Raw genomic sequence first — 26,974 nt, 5'->3', positions numbered from 1 at the left:
TGCAAACAACGTAGAATGATTTTCAAACAAATGAGAGGGGGTGGACAGGTTTAATGGTCAAGTACTGCTTTTATGTTTGAAGTATGTCACTACATAGCTTTTGCTAATTAAATCGTTCATTTTTGTTTATTGATTACTTTTTTTCCCCAAAGATAACCAACTGTTGAAAGATTCTTAAAAATAGTACTCCAAGAAGTTTCAATGCACATTATGTGTGTGGGAGCAGTGTTACTCTTGACTCCGAAGAACACAAGACTTTTTATATAAAAGAGATTAAACATCTATTTTGCAAAACAAGAACATCAAAACTTGTAATGTTTTCCATGTTTTTTATTGTTTTATGAATAAAAATAAACTATGATTTGACTGCAAGTAATCACGAAACTGATGTCTATCTTCAAGAATGCCAACTTGGGAATTTTAAGTTCACTAGGAACTTTGGACTTCACTTATCCAAAATGAATGCCATCTACAACAGACAGACTGACAAAGAGATAAAATGATGGCAGAAATCGATTGAAAGAGATAATAGTACAATGAGCAAAAGCTGAATTCTTATTGTGAGCTCATTCAAAAATGTCATTAAATGCAACATTAATAATTAATCAACATAATTAATAATAAACAGTGAAATACCACAGTTTGAAAATGTATTTATCACTCTGTATCGAGGTGAAAATCCGGATGATAACAAATCTACCATGAAAGGTTGGCCTTGCTGACCTTAACTTATGAGAAATATCTCTTTCATGCTAAGATATGCTTAAAGCTAATTTCTTCTCCCACAATTTTTTGCAAATGAAATGACTGGAACTTAAATAAAACACGTGCCAGTAACAGAACAGACCAGATTTCTGAAGTCTTCATAATACATACACACCATGTACAGCTGAAAATTCACACCCCACTTACTCGTATTTTTGTTATGTACAATTAAGCCCAAACACTGAAATAAATTTTCAAGTGCTATCACTGTAGCAAATCCCAGGGAGTCAACCATTGTCAGGATCACAAGCCTATGCAAAAATTGATAGATTTTCATTCCATGATTATCGTTCACAAAATATGTTCCTTCATGAGCATATGCAGACTGTACATATCTGGCACTTCAGTGTGCCATATTTTTGGCACGGCAATGTACCATGTTTTTGGCACTGCAATGTACCATGTTTGGGCACTGCAATGTACCATGTTTTTGGCACTGCAGTGTACCAAATTTGTATCTGAATCTCATTTTCTGAAGCGTTTGAAGAGAGGGTGCTGATGATTTTTGTTCTTTCCCTTTGATGAACTGTACTCCATGTAAACTGTGTCGTCTGCTCCAGACATAGAACTCATATTCCCAGCCCTTCGCACCACCTGTGGAAAGATAACGACAGTATGCATAAAATATGAATTAATATCACAAATAGAAAGTTTCTGTTCATATTTTATTAAGAATTTATAAAATATTTTAACATGTAACAAAAAACAAAACCACACTCACTATGTCTCTCCTCACATCTCTCTCTCTTTCTAACCTGTGATTTGCCATGTGTCTCGCCTGGTATGCCCTCCTCCTCCTCTGCATCCTGATCTGTGGTGGCCAAAACTTTCTGTAACAGCTGTGCCTGTTCCTCCTTTGTTCTGTAGGCTAGGTCTTCCTGGAAAGACAACACAAATCATTATTATTATTCCTGTTATATAATATAACTATATTCTAATATTATAACTGTTATTATTATGTTGTTATTATTATGATGGTATTTTGATGCTATACTATGCTATACAATACTTTATGAGCATTTGCATCAATCAATCAAATGTTTTGAATGGGGTAGAAAAATCCAATACACAGATGATGTTTCACATGGAATTTACTATAGCAGAAATGATAGAAAACATTCTCCATTTATGGTTCATAAAGTCCTGGAGTTCATTTTACGGACTTTTATGGTTCATACAGTTCTGGAGTTTATTTTACGGACTTCCAAACATTTTCATGAAGCATATGTGTCTCTGATTGGACAAGATGGGAATGTTTTAAAAATGTGACTGCTAAAAAGATCATACTCCACCTGATAATAACTGGTGTCATGCATCATTTTGTTTGCTGAATTTCATCCCATTTCATTATTTTGAGAAAATAAATAAAGGACACAAACTTTGAATTAAAATGTGAGATATTTTGCTCAGTTTAAATGTTTTGTATTCCCTCTGGTAAATTTATGAAGCTTTTGGCAAATTCAACCAACTGCATGAACATTTAGCCTTCCTAAGTGAAAAAAAAATTCATCATCAAGTCTTCACTGACTTGTCTTTGCATTAAAAGTGCAAATGTCACGTGCTTACCCAGTCAGGCAAGAGTGGTCTCCACTTCAACAGAGGTCATTTACAACTGATGTGGAAGTTTGTGTTGTTCTAAGGATGCAACTATGGGAAGAGCTTGTGAGGGACAGCCTGTACTATTATTAGATAAGTATTACTTAAGAAACATTTTACTTCAAAAATTGGTTTCTTATCCAAATACTCTACCTAATCAAAGGAGAACAGGTAAGGGGTGGAGGGGGTTACATCCCTTACCCTGATGTTGAGCCTGGCTTCAATTTCCTAATTACTGCTCCGGTGGCTAAAGCGTCCGCCTCGGATGCGGGAGGTCGTGGGTTTGATCCCTGGCAGAGTCATACCAGAGACTTAAAAAATGGTACTAACAACTGCCTCGCTTGGCGTTCAGCATTAGGAGGTTAGTGTTAGGACTGGTCAGCCTGGTGTCAGGATAATGTGACTGGGTGGGACATCATGCCAGATGTCTGCGGCATGATGCCCCAGTGCTAGACATCACTATAAACTGCCACATTACAGACATCATAGCAATATGACTGAAAAATTGTTAAAGCTACATTAAAAATAAAAATCACATAACATCACAATTTCCTAATTAATGATCAGCAGCTTTGTCTTGTATGAAATAAAGCAAAGTCAGCAGATTGACAAAATGACTGGTCTGAATGGGAAACATCTCTTTCATGCAGATGTAGTGGAAGTACAGTAACCTGTCTCATTACATGGTCTGAATGGGAAACATCTCCCTCATGCAGATCTAGTGAATGTACAGTAACCTGTCTCATCACATGGTCTGAATGGGAAACATCTCCCTCATGCAGATCTAGTGAATGTACAGTAACCTGTCTCATTACATGGTCTGAATGGGAAACATCCCCCTCATGCAGATCTAGTGAATGTACAGTAACCTGTCTCATCACATGGTCTGAATGGGAAACATCTCCCTCATGCAGATCTAGTGAATGTACAGTAACCTGTCTCATTACATGGTCTGAATGGGAAACATCTCCCTCATGCAGATCTAGTGAATGTACAGTAACCTGTCTCATTACATGGTCTGAATGGGAAACATCTCCCTCATGCAGATCTAGTGAATGTACAGTAACCTGTCTCATTACATGGTCTGAATGGGAAACATCTCCCTCATGCAGATCTAGTGAATGTACAGTAACCTGTCTCATTACATGGTCTGAATGGGAAACATCCCCCTAGTGCAGATCTAGTGAATGTACAGTAACCTGTCTCATTACATGGTCTGAATGGGAAACATCTCCATCATGCAGATCTAGTGAATGTACAGTAACCTGTCTTATTACATGGTCTGAATGGGAAACATCTCCCTCATGCAGATCTATTGGAAGTACAGTAACCTGTCACATTACATGGTCTGAATGGGAAACATCTCCCTCATGCAGATCTAGTGAATGTACAGTAACCTGTCTCATTACATGGTCTGAATGGGAAACATCTCCCTCATGCAGATCTATTGGAAGTACAGTAACCTGTCTCATTACATGGTCTGAATGGGAAACATCTCCCTCATGCAGATCTAGTGAATGTACAGTAACCTGTCTCATTACATGGTCTGAATGGGAAACATCTCCTTCATGCGGATCTAGTGGAACTACAGTAACCTGTCTCATTACAAAGCTGCTGAGGAACATGGGAAGGTGGCCTTCTAAGCTGCTCATATTGGCTAAATTGAGACTTTTGTTGTTGCTTGCGTGTTGTTGTGGGTTTGACGCCATTTTTTAGCACATGATAGGATATACATGGCAGCCAGTATAACTGGTCGAGGAATAACTCGCAGAAGAAAACCTGGTAAACACCACCGACTCATGGGAAGCTACAAGCGAACTTTCCAAGACCTGAACTGTTGCAGCAGATAAAGGTGATATGGCAGTGATTAGTAAAAAGCACTTTAGACCACATGGCCACCCAGAGCCCCATACATTAATAATGATGACGACTTAGTGCAGTGCTTACTTTGTAAAAGCTCTCAGCACTTTACTATACTGGTTAACACATAAGGACATGTAAATAAACAAGATTACAAAAAAAACACAAAACTCTGGAATTAGAAACAAATGCATGGTAACAATAATAAAGGGTGAAGAATCATTCTCAAGTCTGGTTCAGTCTGTTCTTGCAGCTGAAAAAGGTCAGCTTTTAGAGCACCCTTGAATGAGATCATTGTGTCTATGTAAGAGCCAATCTGTTCCAGGTACATGGTCCCTGATGTATAAAAGAATGTTGCCATAGGACTGGTTTTACTGACGGGAATAATGTGAATTCAGGTGTCTGAATAAGAGCACAAGTTGTTGAAAGAGTATACATACTGGTTAGTTCAGATAAGTTATTTGGGCTTTTGGCAGTCATCAAAATGCAGTAGACAGAAGGGATTTTGTCCTTGATTCTGGAGTGAACAGGTTGTCAGAAAGAGGGTACTGATCAGGGAGATGGGTTCTCAGTTCTATGTGAATGAAATCAGACCCTCAAATCCATGATGATACTGATGGACTACGTGTGAGTCAGACATATTCATAAAATCGAGGAAGATATCAATGTACATTTTAGACATGGTATTTCTCACCTCTCTTGAGCTAATGTCCATTGTAGGGTCCTTTTGGTTGTATGTACAGAATATTTTTGGACCCAATCCTATGTTTCACAACTTGAAAATCCCCATGGGAAAATACAACCCTTTGTCCAGCTGACATTTTTAATTTTTTTGTGCTAAATACGGCTGTTACCAACTGCTGGTGTCTAAATTGTACGTGGGTGTGTTCCGGAAAGATCTGCATGCAGCAAAATTGCACATTTTAATGAACAGGTGAAATCAATCCTACATATCGTCCATCAGTATCAACACAGATCTTGGGTCTGATTTAATGGACTATCAAAGGAGGGTATTGAGCAGGGGGATGAGTGCTTGGATCTATGTAAACGTAAAAGAGGGTATTGAGCAGGGGGATGAGTGCTTGGATCTATGTAAATGTAAAAGAGGGTATTGAGCAGGGGGATGAGTGCTTGGATCTATCTAAATGTAAAGGAGGGTATTGAGCTGGGGGATGAGTGCTTGAATCTATGTAAATGTAAAGGTGGGTACTGAGCAGGGGGATGAGTGCTTGGATCTATGTAAATGGAAAGGAAGGTATTGAGCAGGGGGATGAGTGCTTGAATCAATGTAAATGTAAAGGAGGGTATTGAGGGGGGGGGATGAGTGCTTGGATCTATGTAAATGTAAAAGAAGGTATTGAGCAGGGGGATGAGTGCTTGGATCTATGTAAATGTAAAAGAGGGTATTGAGCAGGGGGATGAGTGCTTGGATCTATGTAAATGTAAAAGAGGGTATTGAGCAGGGGGATGAGTGCTTGGATCTATGTAAATGTAAAGGAAGGTATTGAGCAGGGGATGAGCATTTGGATCTATCTAAATGTAAAAGAGGGTATTGAGCAGGGGGATGAGTGCTTGGATCTATGTAAATGTAAAAGAGGGTATTGAGCAGGGGGATGAGTGCTTGGATCTATGTGAATGTAAAAGAGGGTATTGAGCAGGGGGATGAGTGCTTGGATCTATGTAAATGGAAAGGAAGGTATTGAGCAGGGGGATGAGTGCTTGGATCTATGTAAATGTAAAGGAAGGTATTGAGCAGGGGGATGAGTGCTTGGATCTATTATAATGTAAAAGAGGGTATTGAGCAGGGGGATGAGTGCTTGGATCTATGTAAATGTAAAGGAGGGTATTGAGCAGGGGGATGAGCGCTTGGATCTATCTAAATGTTAAAGAGGGTATTGAGCAGGGGGATGAGTGCTTGGATCTATGTAAATGTAAAAGAGGGTATTGAGCAGGGGGATGAGTGCTTGGATCAATGTAAATGTAAAGGAGGGTATTGAGCAGGGGGATGAGTGCTTGGATCTATGTAAATGTAAAAGAGGGTATTGAGCTGGGGGATGAGTGCTTGGATCTATGTAAATGTAAAAGAAGGTATTGAGCAAGGGGATGAGTGCTTGGATCTATCTAAATGTAAAGGAGGGTATTGAGCAGGGGGATGAGTGCTTGAATCTATGTAAATGTAAAGGTGGGTACTGAGCAGGGGGATGAGTGCTTGGATCTATGTAAATGGAAAGGAAGGTATTGAGCAGGGGGATGAGTGCTTGGATCTATGTAAATGTAAAGGAGGGTATTGAGCAGGGGGATGAGTGCTTGAATCTATGTAAATGTAAAGGTGGATACTGAGCAGGGGGATGAGTGCTTGGATCTATGTAAATGGAAAGGAAGGTACTGAGCAGGGAGATGAGTGCTTGAATCAATGTAAATGTAAAGGAGGGTATATGTAAAGGAAGGTATTGAGCAGGGGGATGAGTGCTTTGATCTATGTAAATGTAAAGGAGGGTATTGAGCAGGGGGATGAGTACTTTGATCTATGTAAATGTAAAGGAGGGTATTGAGCAGGGGGATGAGTGCTTGGATGTATGTAAATGTAAAGGAGGGTATTGAGCAGGGGGATGAGTGCTTGGATCTATGTAAATGTAAAGACACAAATGTTTTACCTCATCCATGCCTGCAAGCTTTGTGATGACCTTATAGCTGTAACCTTGGTTGACAAGGAAACGCTGCCTCTTGATAGAATAGAACATTTCCATCGTATCCTGTGAGACTAGTGAGTAAAAGAATGCATTGTACTCCTCTGCCACAGCACCTATTGAGAAAGACAGACTAATTAGAATAGTAATGTCAGATCATAAATTATATCCAATTTTAAAATTTATCTTAAATAAATTTTTACTGATTAAATCTATCAATACAAACATGCTATGCATTTTACTTTCATAGAGTTAAAAAGCAGACTATGAACTGAATGCCTAATTAAACCACAGAAATTCCATGACGATATGTAGACTACTTATTGTATAATTCCGTACATAAAAATTAAAACTGTCGATAACACATTCCAAACAGATATTTATTCCAAACTGACTGACAAACATCCAGCTCTCACCCAAAGCACTGCACCCAAAATATCCACTATAGTCAATCACTTAGAACAATTTGCTCAAATACGTAACTTTTAGAGGTGCAGAGAGCTAACCCAACATCTGACATGCATTGCTACGACAAAAGATATAATAGTAGAAATGATACAATTGGCCAAACAAACAAACTGTGCCGACCTCCTTATATGCCAGTGAAAAGAAAACATGGAATGAACATCCTTCATCCATATGTTCCACCCATAAATCCCAAGCAGGCTGCATCATTTACAAACACTGGCCAACCACTGAATCATGTAAGCTACTTTAAATTTGATCTTTCCACACAAACCAATTGTAGCATTCCATAGACCTGAAAATGTGAGATACATGCTAGTCAGAGAAAATTTAATGTCACTCTCAAAATAAATACAAAGGAAATCAATGCCTTGTGTGAACAATAGATGCAAGACATGCCAACACATATTTCCCAGCACAGGTGAAAATTTTAATATTCACAGCCATATTATAACATGCAACACAGAAAATGTAATCTACCTCATCACATACAAGATATGCAGCACCCAACAGTCCAAGGCTCGTCTAGCTTGGGTATGTGGGAAAGCCTGCCAGTAGCTTCTCGTGGGTCGGTGGTTCTTCCCTGGGTCTTCCAGGGTTCTTCCTCCACCAGTTATACTGGCCACCATGTATAGCCTATCTTGTGCTGAGAAATGGCATTAACCCTAAAACAACAACAACAACAGCACCCAATATGTTGTAGAAACAGAGAAACTAATTAGAAAATATAATGATTTTCCAAAAATATGACTGCAAAAACCAAAAAACTGAAAAGATGCCCAGTGGTAGAACGATTGTTTTCTCCCAGTCATACTTTCAAAGATGTAATCCTGACTGGAATCGCCAATCACTAAAAATGGAGCACAGAAAAAAAGAAAATCGAAGACTCAAATCCAACAGCTTAAATCAAGATGACTCCAAATGGGCAATTGTCCATGCATAGTGGTAACAAGGAATTTATAAGTAACCAAACTCACATTTTCCTGCCAATAATTGACTTTTCAAACTCATGGTCTTGCTAATTATTGTTCATTAAAAATAATGTCAAATGTGTGATTTGTATTTTTACAGTGCATCTGCAATCAAATTATGTTTTTTGTTGATGTGCCTAATGTTTATGTTGTATTCTAAAGAAGTATTACATATCTGAGGTAATAATAGCTCAATAAATTTATATGCATTTTTATATTTGGTTAGAGCGTCCACCTCAGATGCAGGAGGATTATAGAAATTGTACTAAGAGCTGCCTCACTAGGCTCTCAGCATTAAGATGGTAGAAACTCCTAATAGATTACTTCTATTTTCATTGTCGTGGGTTCGATCCTTGACCGAGTCATAAAAAAGACTTATAAAAATGGTACTAACAGCTGCCTCGCTTGGCGCTCAGCATTAAGAGGTTAGTGTTAGGACTAGTGGGCCTGGTGTCAGAATAATGTGACTTGGTGGTACATGATGCCCCAGTAATAGACATCACTATAAATTGTCATACTGCAGACATCATAGCAATATGACTCAGACTGTTAAAGCTACATCAATAAAAACACTAACACATAATATCAAATGTATGTTTGACTAATATGCAAATGAACGCTTGATTGGATAAATCTATTTCTTTATGAGGGGAGGTGTTATGTATATCAATATTGTGTTTAACTTTTGTCTATGGTTGGAGATTGTAATAATTTTTTTGTAAACAATATATTAAAAAGCTATTTTTTTTGTCCATGATTGTAAATTATATTTTAATATAATGATCATTTGTAAGCAATATCTTTATTTGGATTTGAGTTCAGGTTTTTATCATGGACAACAAAACACACTGTCTACCTGAAGTTTGTACGGGTTATTTACTACAAATTTAAGACCTGACCCTTTTCACTAATTTGAATGAAAATTTCATTGAAAATGACCTAGGCTCAGGGCATTTTGTTTTACCATAGGTCAGGTGACAGTCTGTATACAAGGAGGAAGAAGCAAACAATTTTTCATTCCTATCTTAACATGTCTTTGTAGAATCAATTTTTGATGTGCTCAGTTATAATCTGAGAGGTATTATTTATTTAAATTATTCAATGGATTTACAAAGTGCTCATCCACTTTTGGACAATATTTTAGGTTTATTTAGGTTTATTGTGAATTCACTCAAAGACATTTGAATTACATCATTGTGATATGACAAGACTGTTAGCACAGTGTCACATTAAAGACTACTAGTACATCAGCATATACAAGATTGGAATTCATTGGGATTTATTCAGAACATTATACTTTGGACTTGTGATAAAACTTTTAGCATTATCTGGGGCTTATTTCACAAAACTGTAAGTTCCTTTAACATTTTTACTTTGTAATCAAATTCTTTGTTGAGTTTTACTAAACTTGTTGCTTTCACTTTTCTTGGTAGTTAATTTAAGACCACAAAGTCATAACAGAGTTTGCAGTATGCATCAAAATGTATAACGATTCCATGTATACCAGTATTATAGTGTGATCATGAACTAAATGCAAAACATATGCTAGTAAAATGTCAAATGTAGGTCACAACAGGTATGTATACAATCACCTAAGTTGATGATTCTGGCATGAATAATGCTCTAATCTGAAACCAAGCTAGTGAAGCATGTAGGATGGATCACAATGACCTACTTATGCTAACACGTTGTGGTTGTCATCAAGTTAAATTACCATCACCAAAGTTTAATGAAACTTGCTACAACAACACTGCATACAGAGTGCTAAAAACCTATTTGATTATGAGCTACATGCAAAAATGTAGCATAAGCCAGTAACATGTAAAATGAAGGTCACCATGGCAATATTAGATATGCATACAATCATCTAGTTTGATCATTCTAACATAAATAGAGCTTAGAAAATAAACTTAAAATACAAATTTACTGACATGTTAGACATCAGAATAAAATGCCACACTGCAGACACTGTAGCAATATGACTGAAAAATTGTTAAAGCTATGTTGAAAAATCCCAATCACACATGCACACCTTTTGGGGGGTAGGCATTATGAAACATTCTCCAAGCTGCTGTCTAGGACCATGGAAGAGAGAATGGTTGACATCCAGTCAGGGTGTACATTTTTTTTTCTCTGTGGACACTGATGCTAAAAAAAATCTCTACTTCATACATAGTTCTACAGGTTTTTTCTCTGCCAATGAAATTAAAATGTATGGGGGGGGGGCTCCTTCAACAAGTACCTCTTAACCCTCAATATGCTTAATTCTAAAAAGCCCGGTAAAATGAGTCAAATGTAAAGTAACTTATTATGAGCCCCCAATTTTTCTTTTGATTGTGGAGAAACATTTAGAAATTAAATCAAACTTTATCTGAATGATTAGATTTCTTGAAAGGCCAGTACCTCCTTGGCATAACATTTTTAGTATGTTTTGGAAGAGTTGCCTCCCTTTCCCTCCTCCAACAATTACACAATTGATTACCTTTCTTAGCTCTCAAAATTCTCCCCATTCTCTGAGCCTCCTGCCTACGTGAGCCTCCATGAGCAGAGATCTGGATCAAAACATTAGCCTCTGGGAGATCAAAGGACGTGTCTGCCACCTGAAGTATAGACAGAAAATTCTGAAGGGACTGAAGTTCTACTGGCCAGAATAGTTTCCTGAAAGATGAAATCATTTCTTCTTTCTAACTTATGATTGCTGAAACCATCTCTGATATTCTTAAATAATAACAAGATTTTCAAGATGGTCACAGTGGTGGCCATACACATGAGAGATCAGCACCATACTCATGAGAGATCAGCACCAACTCATTTTAATTCCAGCTAGACACCAAAGAAAGTATTTTGGTAAAAATACTATGATGATATGATTGTCCATTGTGGAGCAGTATCAATAACAAGGATTTCAAAATGGCCATCATAATAGCCCTATTTGATGAAAGTTTAATCTAGGACCAACTAGATATTATACAAAATCTTTTATTGAAACTCGGAAATGACCTTCCATTAGGAGGAATAGCAATAACCAGATGCAAGACAGAACAAACTGTGTGGCCATATTGGAAGACAGATTGGCATCATTTTTATTCCGACCTAACAAGAAACTAAATCAATTGCATGTTGATTTTTTTTTCTTCATTTAGGATGAGCAGTGATAAGAATTTTCCTGATGGCTGCCACTGTGGCCATATTGGAGGACAGATTGGCATTACTTTTATTCTGACCCAACAAGAAACTAAAAGAAAACTGCATGCTGATAAGCTTTCCATTTAGGAGTAGTAATAACGAGATTTTCAATGGATAACATATCAGCATCAATTTCATTTAAGACCATCTGGACATCAAAAGAAATCTTTTGATGAAAACCCCATGTTGATCCAACTTTCAGTGTGGACAGAGCAACAATAAAAAATGTCAAGATGAATGCTATGGTGGCCATATTGGAGGTCTGATCAGCACCATTTGCATTTAGGAAGAACCAGATATCAAAAGAAGCTGATGGCTGCCATGGTGGCTATATTGGATATCAGATTGGCATGATTTTCATTCTGGCTTAAACAAGATATCACCAGAAGTCTTTTAGTGGGAACCCCATGTTAATATGACCATCAATTCAAAAGAAGTAGTGAAAACAAAATTATCAAGGTGTCCACCATGGCAGCCATATTAGAATAAAAAACTAGACATTTGGATGAATGTGTGCAGCTTCATAACAATCTTCCAAGTAGTTCAGGAGGAGTAGCAACAACAAACCTGTCCTAAAATATGGACATACAACAGACAACTCCCCATCCCTTAAGCTCTTCTCATCTGAAAACAACAGTCAATAGTAAAAATAATTTACAGCACTTAAGAAACTACAGATTCTGTTTTAAAAAATGCTCTCTGAACACAAAACTGAATTCAGGCTAAAAAATACCATGAAAATAATTGGCATCATGAAATTTATAATTTGAGCTTAGCTGTATGCTTTGGAGGTTTCTTAATTTATTAGGCTTTATAGATAATATAATGTACATGTGCATCTTGTTAACTCAATTTGATCAAATTTTTACATGTATGAATATTGTAATTATATGTCATATGATGGACTACACAGGCAATGAATATATCTCTCACCCAACCCCAAAGCATGGAAAAAAACATCACTGTAATGAATTATAGACAAAGAAAAAATTCCCATATTGCCAAATTCAGTCTATTCCTGTACTTTAAAAAAAAAATATTTTCTCTACAAGACTTGAGCTTCTGATCAATATTCACAAGGCATAATACTTGAAAGAAAAGTGAAGATGAAACGTACATACCTTTGACACAAAGATTGTATTGACTTTTGGGTTGTGCTGGAAGTTCTGTAAAATCTGAAGTCTTTCCCCTTGAGAGGTGGGACCATAAAGGTATGGCCTACAACAAGGATAAAATTGTGGGACTATGCAATGATAAAAGCAACAGGTGGGACCATGCAAACAAGGCCTAAAACAAAAGGGATTCAATGGTGAAACCATACAAGGCCAAAAAGAACAAGGATAAAATGGTGGGACCATACAAGTAAGGCCTAAAACAACAAAGAGAACACAGTGAGACCAAACAATGTCTAAAACATTAATATAATGGTGGGACTATACAAGTAAGGCTAAAACAACAAAGAGAAAACAGTGGGACCAAACAAGGTCTAAAACATTAATATAATGGTGGGACCATACAAGTAAGGCTAAAACAACAAAGAGAAAACAGTGGGACCAAACAAGGTCTAAAACATTAATATAATGATAGGACTATACAAGTAAGGCTAAAACGAAAGGGCTAAAATGGTAGGACCAAACAAGGCCTAAAACAAAAGGGTAGAAATTTGCTTTTATTTCTTTTTTTCATTTAGATATGGGACCATACAAAAAAAGCCTAAAACAACAAAGATAAAATCTGGCTTTTAATTTATATCCTATTTCCCTTTGAAAGGTGGGACTACACAAGGCCTAAAACAACAAGGATAAAATTTGCTTTACATTTTCATTATTTTAACCTCCTCCTAAGATTATAGCAATCTGATCATATTACTTGTACAAGCAATTAGACAAAACAAAACACTTCTGCAAAGCAAGACATCACTAGTAGATGGCCCTTTTTGTGTAACAGATATGTCCATGTGACATGTTAGTGCCAGTACACATCCAGTGGCATGTCCAACAGTGCCAATATACAGCCAAGTGCTGTCCATGTGACATGTCTGATAACTGAGTTTATCTAAATTATTCAAGGATGATCAATTGATTTTAGACTAACAAGACTGCACTCTGTATGAATGACTGGCCTGTAAACTGTGCCAGACTTTGGAAGTCAAGGATTTTGAGCATTTCTGATACATTTTTTATTTAATTAATCTGTTTAAAGTCCAAGCATTTTGCAGTAATATACCATTGGGCTGTTTGTATATAGCACCATAAAATACTAAAGGGCTGTTTGTATATAGCACCAGAATATGCCATTGGGCTGTTTGTATATAGCATCATACTAAAAGGGCTGTTTTTTATTTAATTAATCTGTTTCAAGTCCAAGCATTTTGCAGTAATATACCATTGGGCTATTTGTATATAGCACCATAAAATACTAAAGGGCTGTTTGTATATAGCACCAGAATATGCCATTGGGCTGTTTGTATATAGCATCATAATAAAAGGGCTGTTTAAATATAGCACCATAATATGCCATTGGACTGTTTGTATATAGCACCATAAAATACCAACGGGCTGTTTGTATATAGCACCATAAAATACCAATGGGCTGTTTGTATATAGCACCATAAAATACCAATGGGCTGTTTGTATATAGCACCATAAAATACCAACGGACTGTTTGTATATAGCACCATAAAATACCAATGGGCTGTTTGTATATAGCACCATAAAATACCAATGGACTGTTTGTATATAGCACCATAAAATACCAACGGGCTGTTTGTATATAGCACCATAAAATACCATTGGACTGTTTGTATATAGCACCATAAAATACCAACAGATTGTTTGTATACAGCACCATAAAATACCAACGGGCTGTTTGTATATAGCACCATAAAATACCAATGGGCTGTTTGTATATAGCACCATAAAATACCAATGGGCTGTTTGTATATAGCACCATAAAATACCAACGGACTGTTTGTAAATAGCACCATAAAATACCAACCGGCTGTTTGTATATAGCACCATAAAATACCAACGGACTGTTTGTATATAGCACTATAAAATACCAACAGACTGTTTGTATATAGCACCATAAAATACCAACGGACTGTTTGTATATAGCACCATAAAATACCAACAGACTGTTTGTATATAGCACCATACAATACCAATGGGCTGTTTTGTATATAGCACCATAAAATACCATTGGGCTGTTTGTATATAGCATCATAAAATACCAACAGACTGTTTGTATATAGCACCATAAAATACCATTGGACTGTTTGTATATAGCACCATAAAATACCAACAGATTGTTTGTATATAGCACCATAAAATACCAATGGGCTATTTGTATATAGCACCCTAAAACACCAATGAGCTGTTTGTATATAGCAACATAAAATACCATTGGACTATTCGTATATAGCACCATTAAATACCAATGGGCTGTTTGTATATAGCACCATAAAATACCAACGGGCTGTTTGTATATAACACCAAAAATACCATTGGGCTGTTTGTATATAGCACCATAAAATACCAACAGGCTGTTTGTATGTAGCACCAAAAATACCATTGGGTTGTTTGTATATAGCACCATAAAATACCAACAGGCTATTTGTATATAGCACCATAAAATACCAACGGGCTATTTGTATATAGCACCAAAAATACCATTGGGCTGTATGTATATAGCACCATATTAAAAAAAGTTTGTAATGCAAACACATGTTCTTACTTGTGCAAACGAATGGCATAGTTCTTGAGAGCAAACACATTATCTGAGAAAACAATGATTTTGTCATTTCGTCTCTCGTGGTACTGGATTAAAAACTGGCAGGCACGGAACTTGTTAGGGTTCATAATTGCTAGCAACTGAAAGTACAAAATTAAATATACAATAGTTTAATATAAAAAGATGACTCTACGAAAGCAATTCTCTAAAATGGCAAGATATCTTCTGCATCTAAAGTCAGTTCAAAGCTGATTCATAACACAAATTCTGCAGAAAACCTATTTCTCACATTCCAATATATGTATGGTCATGTGTTTGAGTGTGCTATCATGCCTCACATGTGACATGATCCTGACCCGTGGACTATTTTGACCCTATACTGCATGCATAGTTTACATAACAGAGCAAAACTTCCAATTTAAAAAAATCACTTGCAAATTCTTTCACAATAATCAAGATAAACATTAAGTGTAACCCATTTATGCATAAAAACAAGCTGAAGTTGAAGTGTTCCACTAAAAGACCATTTCACACTGTCTGACCTAGCAATGGATTCTTAAGCTCATTTGCAGTATTTAAAAAAAGCTGTTATGGTAAATGTTACTTTTAGAATATCATTCTTCCTATTTTGGAAATGTAAATCGATTTTAGATCAAAGTTAAAGTTTTATTTTCTTAAATCTGTTTTCAAATCTTTATCATTGTTATCTGCAGTACACAATTTAGACACTGTGAATTACCATTATCATATCAATTTCAACCACTATTCTTTGAAAGCTAAAATGTGTTTCAACATCATTGAAAGTTTATACAGAATTTATAAAGAATTTTACTAAGTAAACTTAAAATTTCTAACATCACTGCATTACTTGAAATTAGGATTTTTTCACTAACCCACAGCATTAAATTATTAACCCTGCACACATTTCACTAATCCTCAGTTGATTTATTATTCCTTAATATGAACTCAAAACAATCACAACTGTTTTTTCCAAACAAGACTTGCTGAAAGTTCCCAATATCTTATGTATCTGATCCATGAGGCTTCATCTCTGGCCTTCTCTTTCTTGATCCAGTGTTATCCAAACAAGACTTGCTGAAAGTTCCCATTATCTTATGTATCTGATCCATGAGGCTTCATCTCTGGCCTTCTCTTTCTTGATCCAGTGTTATCCAAACAAGACTTGCCAAAAGTCCCCATTATCTTATGTATCCGATCCATGAGGCTTCATCTCTGGCCTTCTCTTCTTCATCCAGCAGCATGCCACAGCTTGATGGCATGTCTTGGCTGTAGTAAGTTTTGGAGCACAACTACTAGCATGATTTTGATGGACAATTTAGGATGAAGGACTTTACACGGATGATAATTAAGTACACCTAGCACTTTCTTATTTTTCTGAATACTAAGGAACCAACCTCAATTTTGCAAGAGAAGCCCTGGGATTTTCATGAAAAGTTTCAAATACATTGATCCCCTTTCCTGAACGACTCCTTCATCAGAGGCCACCCACTTGAGTTTGTGTTCAAATATACCAACCAAGGACCACAACCCTTCTAACAGTGGCCATCATATAAGTGCAAACACCTACTAATGTACCCTTCACAAGCTCCATATAGTGGGATATACCAAAAGAAATCTTCTGTATATTTAACTGATTTCTAAATTCAACACACTGTCATTTGTTCCAGCATGTGACAAGTTGATGTCCTTTGTAAACAATGGGCATTTCATGTAATAATTTCAAATTGCCAATGAAGGAATGAACTGTTGCCAAAACTGCTCTTGTAAGGCTACAAAAGAGGCCGCTTGCAAGAAGGGTACCACAGCAGCTTGAACAAAATCTTCTTGCTCTGATTCAAGAAAACCCTGATCTGATCCATTACATTAGTTGACAAAATGTAAATGGGCAAAAAAACAAATATCCTTCGTCTAAAGAAAATCCCAGCTCTCCTCCCCCTCCATCAGAATAATTGGTCAGTCTCTCAGTGCAGAATGTGCATTAACATCATGTCCTTTCCTGAGTCACTGAATCATACTGTGCATTAACATCATGTCCTTTCCTGAGTCACTGAATCATACTGTGCATAAACATCATGTCCTTTCCTGAGTCATTGAGTCATACTGTGCATTAACATTATGTCCTTTCCTGCGTCACTGAGTCATACATCAGGTATTTGTAATGCATTTTTTCCAGCTTTTCTGGTATTTTCTCATTCTCTTCTCTTGATTATACTTACGATCACACTCTCCTGTCATCATTAAATTTCTGACGTTTTGATGACTGCTGAACACCAAGCAAAACAGCTTTAAAAATTGTTTTTCAAACTTCACCTTTAGTTGGCACCTTACAGCCACTATTCTTCTACTACGTACATATATTTTAATTTTCAGAGCACAATGTACTGAATGTTTATCAACAACGATATAAATATTAAAACACATTATTCAGTATAATATTACATTATTTAATTGATTCAACCTTGGTGACATTTTCCTATTGGCCAATATCAGCCTGAAATCCTACATCACTTTTTATGATCTACACTAAATCAGTGTTTAGGGCCAGTACCCCAGACTAAGTTCCATGCACATGAAAACTGTTTTAATAATAATCACCTAATTAACTTGATCTGTGGAATGACACCTATCCTATGTTATCAACTGGTAGAAATTTTCACTGCTCCACTGGATTAGTGACAGCAGATGTTTTATTGTTCTGTCAGCAAAATCACTGACCTAGAGTTAGCAGATTAATGTTAATTTTGAGCCCTGTACTGTGATCTACTTTTGCTCACTGTGAGTAGTAACTTCCATGATGAATACATCCCAAAACTTAAATAACTGCTGGAATGTGCGAAGCAGATCAACTTCATTGCTTGCACATGAAAAGTATGTCACTGTGACCCATTTTATGCCCACAGTGAGTAGTACCCTCCAAAATGAACACACCCATAGAGTGGTCCTAAATGATGGATGGTCAGCAACATGTATTCCTATCTAGTACCTGCATGGGTTCTGTCAAATATGATCTAATTCGGTTCAGTGGGTTTTGAAGACGACGCTGAATTTGTATGTTTTTAGAAATGCAAGCCACATCTGACATTAAATCAGCGCCACTTGTATACATTTGATGTTAAATCAGCGCCACTTGTATAAATTTTAAAGCCCTCTATAGGAGGATACTTTTGTCAAATAAGATTTTTGAGAATTCTTAAAAAGTTAAAAATAGATATTATGACACGTGATGGCTGGATTTTTTTAACTTTTAGTACTGGTGGCCAAAAGTAAAGTCAGACTGGCATCATTTGTAAAAATCTTCAGAGGTCTTCAAGCCTTGATGCTTTCCGTAAAATCCTGATCAATCTCTATTCACCAGTGTTTGAGAAGAAGTTGTTTAAAATTATTTTGATATTAGTCATGGAAGAAATATCCACCAACATATCAAGATCATTTGAACAAGTCTGTATGCCATTATTCTCTCCAACTTGGGTCAAAACTAGTGGAATTTTTGAGAAGCTTAAAAAAAATTGACGGATTCTATGGATACATAACACACGACAGAAGCCAAGTCATACCATAAGATCACACAGCTATATGTCCATTTGAGCTAATAAAACAGTATCACACAAACTGTACTATATGCAAAAACTTTATGCAGATACTTACAACAAAGACAACACATTTAAAGTAGGCAAGACTAAAATTACGTTATCTAAAATATATAATATTTAATTTATTACAGTAATACCTCGAACATTCGTGAGGTTAGGTTCCAGAACCAGTCACGGATCAGGAGGAATTGCGAATGTTTGGTACGAGTCACTAAAAATGCTAATAAATGCTTATTTCTAGGGTTTAAACCCTAAATATGACCCAAATCATGTTCCCAAAGCACTTTAATTTCATTTCATTTAAAAGTTAGCTTAATACATTACCCTTAAAAAGAGAAATAAATGGTTGACATAAAAACAGAGTACAGTATCGCCTAATGGGTATTTGCCACACTAGCGTATTTACAGTACGGTACATGTATACTAATATTACCCCTATACTAATTCATTGGCTGCTGTTTTCTTTTGCACTCACAGTAAGGTAAAACCAACTAACGAAAGGGACTGTAAACTTAATGACTGATGTTTTCTTTGTCATTGTCAGGAAGGTAAACTAGGTAAACTTCATATGTCACAGAAGTCATATAACGAAGGTACAATTCAATAAAATAAAGAAAACATGTACGTAGAGGGCACCAATGAAAATTTCGCGAATCCGTGATTTCACAAATCCAGAAACATGAATGCACGAGGTATTACTGTATATGGTCCTGCTACAGGTGGCAAAACAAATGTGAACCTATAAACTTTCACAAAGTTACAGTCCAAACAAAGCTACTTAAGAGTGAAATATAATCACAGTGACCTAGGTGGAAGGTATGGGGGCTATGTCTCTAGTGTCAAATGTTATCACAGAAGCCTAACTGGGAGGGCTATGTCTCAAGTGTGAAATATAATCAGAGTGACCTGGGTGGAAGATATGAGAGATATGTCCCTAGTGTGAAATAAAATCGAAGTTACCTGGGTGGGAGGTATGGGGGCTATATCCCAAGTGTGAAATATAATTACAGTGACCTAGGTGGGAAGTATGGGGGCTATATCCCAAGTGTGAAATATAATCACAGTGACCTAGGTGGGAAGTAATGAAGCTATGTCCCTAGTGTGAAATATAATCACAGCAACCTGGGTGGGAGGTATGGGGGCTATATCCCAAGTGTGAAATATAATTACAGTGACCTAAGTGGGAAGTATGGGGGGGTAAATCCCAAGTGTGAAATATAATCACAGTGACCTAGGTGGGAAGTATGGGGACTATGTTCATTGACTAGAAAGATTTGCAATGATGTGATATTTTTGGGAGGTCTATGTCCCTAGAGTGAAATATTATCACTGTGACCTAACTGAGAGGTATGGAGGCTATATCCCAAGTGTGAAATATTTTCACAGTGATCTAATTGACAGGTATGGGGGCTATGTCACTAGTGTGAAATATAACCACAGTGACCTAGGTGTGAGGTATGGGGGCTATGTACCTAGAGTGAAATATAATCAGTGACCTAAGTGGGTATGAGACCTATGTCATTAGTGTTAAATAAAATCACAGTGACCTAATTGGGAGGTATGGGGGCTATATCCCAAGTGTGAAATATTATCACAGTGATCTAATTGACAGGTATGGGGGCTATGTCCTTAATGTGAAATATAGTCACAGTGACCTTGGTGTGAGGTATAAGGGCTATATCCCAAGTGTGAAATATAATAACAGTGACCTAATTCATAGGTATGGGGGCTATGTCCCAGGTGTGAATTATAATAACAGTGACCTAATTGGGAGGTATGGGGGCTATATCCCAAGTGTGAAATATAATCACAGTGACCTAGGTGGGAGGTATGGGGGCTATGTCCCTAGTGTGAAATATTATCACAGTGACCTAACTGAGAGGTAATGGGGGCTATATCCCAAGTGTGAAATATAATCACAGTGACCTAGGTGGGAAGTATGGGGGTTATGTTCATTGACTAGAAAGATTAGCAATGATGTGATATTTTTGTTCAAGATTTTAAGAGATCAACACTAACCAGCTTTTTCATGGACTTCATATGCAGATATTCCCTGTAATTGGGAGGTATGGGGGCTATATCCCAAGTGTGAAATATAATCACAGTGACCTAACTGAGAGGTATGGAGGCTATATCCCAAGTGTGAAATATAATTACAGTGACCTAGGTGGGAAGTATGGGGGCTATATCCCAAGTGTGAAATATTATCACAGTGATCTAATCGACAGGTATGGGGGCTATGTCCCTAGTTTGAAATATAATAACAGTGACCTAATTCGTAGGCATGGGTTATATGTCCCAGGTGCGAATTATAATAACAGTGACCTAAGTGGGAAGTATGGGGAATAAATCCCAAGTGTGAAATATAATCACAGTGATCTAATTGACAGGTATGGGGGCTATGTCCCTAGCGTGAAATATAATAACAGTGACCTAATTCGTAGGTATGGGGGCTATGTTCCAGGTGTGAATTATAACAGTGACCTAAGTGGGAAGTATGGGGGGTAAATCCCAAGTGTGAAATATAATCACAGTGACCAAGGGAAGTATGGGGACTATGTTCATTGACTAGAAAGATTAGCAATGACGTGATATTTTTGTTCAAGATTTTAAGAGATCAACACTAACCAGCTTTTTCATGGACTTCATATGTAGATATTCCCTGTAGAACTCAGGTGTCATGGGACACCACACCTATAAAAAAAAGGAACATTACAGTGCATTTTCAATTGACATTTCTTGCATCAATTTCTCCAAACAAATCTAGTATATAAATATAGACCATATTAATACACTAATACAGACCATACAAGTACACTAATACAGACCATACTAGTACACTAATATAGACCATACAATTACACTAATACAGACCATACTAATAAACTAATCCAGACCATATTATTATACTAATACAGACCATACTAGTACACTAATATAGACCATATTAGTACACTAATATAGACCATACTAATACACTGACAGACTATACTAGTACTCTAATACAGACCATACTAATAAACTAGTACGGACCATACTAGTACACTAATACAGACCATACTAATAAACTAATACAGACCATATTAATATACTAATACAGACCATATTAGTACACTAATACAGACCATGCTAGTACACTAATACACACCATACTAGTACACTAATATAGACCATACTAGTACACTAATATAGACCATATTAATACACTGACAGACCATACTAGTACACGAATACAGACCATACTAGTACACTAATACAGACCATACTAATAAACTAATATGGAACATATTAGTACACTAATACAGACCATACTAGTAAACTAATACAGACCATACTAGGTCACTAATACAGATGATACTAGTAAACTGATACAGACCATACTAGTACACTAATATAGACCATACTAGTACACTAATATGGACCATACTAATAGACTGACAGACCATACTAGTACACTAATACAGACCATACTAGTAAACTAATAAAGAACATATTAGTACACTAATACAGACCATACTAGTACACTAATACAGACCATACTCATAAACTGATACGGACCTTACTAGTACAATATTACAGACCATTCTAGTACACTAATACAGACCATACTAGTACACTAATACAGACCATACTAGTACACTAATACAGACAATACTAGTACACTAATACTGACCATACTACTATGCCAATACAGACCATACTAGTATACTAATACAGACCATACTAGTACACTAATACAGACCATACTAGTTCCCTAATAGACCATACTAGTACACCAATACAGACCATACTAGTACACTAATACAGACAATAATAGTACACTAATACAGGTGACACTACTATGCCAATACAGACCATACTAGTACACTAATACAGACCATACTAGTACACTAATACAGACCATACTACTACACTAATACAGACCATACTACTACACTAATACAGATCAACTGGTATCCATCACGGTATTGTTTTTGTTTCTTGCAATTTGTCTGTATTCTAGAGGTCTTCATGATATTTGCCATTTTCATCTTCTCATATAAAAACACCATACCAATTTTTTTAAAACTCTGAACAGGTTATGACTTATTTAATTACTATAGTAACTGAGCCTGACAGCAATATACAATGTGTAAAAGTTTACAATTTGATGCATGTACAACCTCTGCACATTGCACTTTGGCTATGAATCCTCTTTTTTGTAGCTCCATCCAGTTAGCTTCATACAGTTTTGGTCCGATGAGGAAGTTGAGATCTGCAATTTTGTCGTCCTCTCGTACCAGTGTGGCTGTCAATCCCAGCTTGCAGTGGGCATTAACAATTGTCAAAACTCTTCTAAACATTCTGGCTGGAATTGTCTGCACCTCTACAAGAACAGAATCATCCTAAATGTTTATAAGTACACTTTTCTCATTTCTTAATGAACATTGTAAACTTTTCTATACATTTAACTTCAAGGAGTTAATAATCTTACTCATATCAGCTAGTTTTGATTTCACTTGAAACAAAGAACTGGTATAATGTTTTATGCAGGAACCTGACCAATAAGTGAGAAAAATGTTTTACTTCTGAACCCAACAATGGAGCTTTAGATTTTCTAATCTAAACTATCGTTGGGAGGCTTGATGAATAAGCTTGAGATCACAAATGCATTAGCAATCTATTTCTTGTAGGCTAGATTAAAAACAGCTTCGTTATTTTGCTATAAAACTTGATGAATACTTTCAGGGGCACCTACATAATTATTTGGGGGGGCAGAGACGTGTAGAATATTTTACAGATATAAGCTAAAATATGTTTTGAGGTGAAATCGGGGGAGAGGGGCTTGTCCCTTCATGTGGGCACCCATGGATCTTGTACAATTGAGGAATGAAAAAAGTTGTACAATATTCAAAATCGGAAAATATGAGACATGAAAATCAATACAAATTATTATTTAAAAAATAATAAGGGAAAAATGTACACTTAAGTTTTGCCAAAAATGAACTTGTCAACCATTTGGTGCCAGTACTTCAAATGCAGAAAAAAATTAAACAGTGCTCAAAAAAACAAATTTACAGACATTCAAGGATAGACAGGTGTCCATTATATAAAGAATTTGAAATTTGCAACTGTATCAAAGTTGCTTTCTGTTGGTACCTCCAACATACCACTACTAGGTGGCTCCAGTTTGAAGCTGAATGATGCATCAACTAGAATGTTTGCATTCACAGGAAGGAGTGGGAGGGTTTTATAGTAATGTGGAATTGGATATGGTATTAGCACAATCCCACATGTGCATGTAAAAATATATCATGAATGTAACTCTGACATGGACAACATGAGTCAATACCAAAGTCCTTCATTACTTACCTGTCACTTACCTGTATACTAATTGTAACCTTTATCGCAGTGCTATCAGCCAGAACATGCGAGTGAAAAAAAAGATTGGCAAGTGATGAACTAGTTAGAAGGCCAGAAGAAAATCTGTGTTGAAACTACCAGAGAGTCAATACCAACATCTTCATTATGTAGCTCAATACTAAATAATCTGGAGTATGTTCCCCAGAAAACCATAATGTTCGGCAATAAGAGGGAATGCTGAGCATCCAAACTCTACCATGGGCACTCTTCAAGGGAAGAATGGCTGAATTCCATATATGAAGCATGACCCACTCTCCTAACATGAAACTAGAAGAAATTATGAATACTTCTTGGTGGCACAAATTCCAGGAGAATCCAGTGAAAGCACTAAACTCGTGTCCGTGATGAGTATGTGCTGATGTTCACTGGGTCTGGTGGTTTTCTGGGCTGCAGCCACTGATCCCACCAGGTTAAATTCTTGTCTCTGTAAAGCAAGATCACAGAGACAAAAACTCAAGACAGTTGACTGTACATGCCAGCCAGCAGAGATCACTCTAACTGCATGAGCTGAAATCTTCATGTGGTGAATCTTCTGAGACTTCAGTGAATGCCAGATATATTAAGCCACAGTCATTAAGGGGTAATATCCCCTTTCCCAGCCTTCACTGGAAGAAAGAGACTTTTCTGTGTGTTCAAGTAATAATGGCAGACATGGACAAGGCATTGCATATTTGTCTGTCTTGAAAACAGGGAGCACATGACCACTCTTTGACTGCCTGATGACAGCATCCAATTCTTAGTTACAAAACCTGGAGACATTTCTGGCCCATTGAAACAAAATGTCATGCAACTCCCCTTGTATGCCAAAGCTAAAGCTATCAGAAAGCATATCTTGTATGACAGCAGCTTCAGCATCAACTTTGCCAGAGTTTGAACCATCAAACTCCTGCATCTGTGGCAGACACCCTAACCACTAGACCACCAAAGCAGTGAAGTGCAAGGTAAGAATAAACAAAATTGACAAGTGTGAAAAAATCCTACTAAATATTGATCAAAATTCAGAAGCATACCTCACATAGCAAATACCTTACAACGTATTATAATTCCATCTGTCTGTCTGGGTCATGAACATATTCAATGATTTCAGAAGGATGTCAATGTCAATAGTACTGGCTACAGCTTAAAAACGGAAGCCACCTACCAGTGGTATGAGGGAGACAAGAGTAAGAGTTTCTTCCCTTGCTTTGATACATAATTTCACCTTTTTCAGGAGGGCTGTATTTCGAAAGCAGCAGAGTTTAGTTCCTAATATTAATACTAATGCTATCAGGCAATGTATTCAGAGGACAGGGTAAGAACTGAAATTAAATTTGAAAATTTGAGGGTTTTAAAAGAGTTTGAGGTCTCCATGGTGAGCATAATATTCATGAAAAATTTGATAAGGTATACCTTGAGTTTGTTTCAAAATAAAATAAAAATAAGGTGACAATAAATAAATAATAAACAAAAATACCTGCAAGTGCTCAGGAACCTGCATGCTTTCTTGACCAGACAAGCCTAAAAAAAACTATGTGCAAAAAAAAACATTTTTGGTGGGGTCTGGGTAGAGCCATTCATCATTTTTTGAAACTTGTAGTTTGGTTTTAAATTTAGATTTTCTTAAGGTTTTTTTAAGCTTTTTTTATTAGGTTTCTAGAGTCAAAATGAAATTTTTGTTTTAAAAAAAAAATTGATGTCTGCTTCTAATCCTGAAAGGAGAATTGCATTTACCAAAGTCAGGTTTTTTGTTTTTGACAGCATTAAAAAGAAAAGATAGCACAGTGTAATGGATCAAACAGGCCTCAGACCATTGAAAATTCAGCAGTGGCATGAAAATGATTCGATTTTCAAATCCATGATACGCATTTACATTTCATTCCGATTTTGTTTATCATTCTGCATTTTTCAATTTCACTCTCCAATTTCTCCAAAATGTATTTATTTCATTTGCACTTATACTTTTTGTTTGCATTTTCATTCTGTACTCTGTTTGCATTCATTCTTTATTACACTTGCACAGTTTTTGTTTCAACAGTTACCCATATCAGGTTTTACAGAGTTTAACATGCAAGTAAAATTCAAACAATGGTTCCAATATGTTATGAGCAAAAGTTCTTTATATGGATGTGTCCTTTATATGGATGTGTCCTTTATATGGATGTATATATACAAACTGCCTATCATTTACCATCCAGAATCATAAGTCCCCACTCCTGACTTTGCATCCATTCCATCACACGTTCTGCTTCCCATGACCGCTTGGTTGAGTGAGCTAACATGGAATAAGTGCTGATACATATGGAACATCCTGCAGGGAAATAAAACAACACAATTAATTGATGTGGAAAAATAGATAATTGTTTTTGCTGCTTTTCATGAAACTTTTAACAATACTGGCCATATCATGTTTTTTATGAAACTTTTAACAATACTGGCCATATCATGCTTTTCATGAAACTTTTAACAATACTGGCTATATCATGTTTTTCATGAAACTTTTAACAATACTGGCTATATCATGTTTTTTATGAAACTTTTCACAATACTGGCTATATCATGTTTTTCATGAAACTTTTAACATTACTGGCCATATCATGCTTTTCATGAAACTTTTAACAATACTGGCTATATCATGTTTTTCATGAAACTTTTAACAATACTGGCTATATCATGTTTTTCATGAAACTTTTAACATTACTGGCCATATCATGCTTTTCAT

At 36.4% G+C, this 26,974-nt stretch overlaps 1 protein-coding gene across 1 annotated transcript in view; it reads right to left on the bottom strand.

Moving 5' to 3' along the window:
- Nucleotides 1–309: 309 nt before the first annotated feature.
- Nucleotides 310–26,974, bottom strand: part of LOC149781056 (general transcription and DNA repair factor IIH helicase/translocase subunit XPB-like) — a 73,236-nt gene continuing 46,571 nt past the window's right edge. The window contains exons 13-21 of the mRNA XM_089938192.1: nucleotides 26,444–26,563; nucleotides 23,037–23,239; nucleotides 21,502–21,567; nucleotides 15,266–15,402; nucleotides 12,652–12,748; nucleotides 10,827–10,944; nucleotides 6,876–7,024; nucleotides 1,521–1,643; nucleotides 310–1,359 (exon numbers count right to left, since the gene is read on the bottom strand). Coding sequence (XP_089794318.1) covers nucleotides 1,231–1,359; nucleotides 1,521–1,643; nucleotides 6,876–7,024; nucleotides 10,827–10,944; nucleotides 12,652–12,748; nucleotides 15,266–15,402; nucleotides 21,502–21,567; nucleotides 23,037–23,239; nucleotides 26,444–26,563 — 1,142 coding nt within the window. The 3' untranslated portion in view covers nucleotides 310–1,230. The remainder of the gene's footprint in view (nucleotides 1,360–1,520; nucleotides 1,644–6,875; nucleotides 7,025–10,826; nucleotides 10,945–12,651; nucleotides 12,749–15,265; nucleotides 15,403–21,501; nucleotides 21,568–23,036; nucleotides 23,240–26,443; nucleotides 26,564–26,974) is intronic.

This window comes from Sinohyriopsis cumingii, chromosome 16, assembly GCF_028554795.1.
Source record: "Sinohyriopsis cumingii isolate HCF-2022 chromosome 16, ASM2855479v2, whole genome shotgun sequence".
Taxonomy (NCBI): domain Eukaryota; kingdom Metazoa; phylum Mollusca; class Bivalvia; order Unionida; family Unionidae; genus Sinohyriopsis; species Sinohyriopsis cumingii.
Note: the sequence above shows the minus strand (reverse complement) of the source record. Positions and strands in the feature narration are given on the sequence as shown.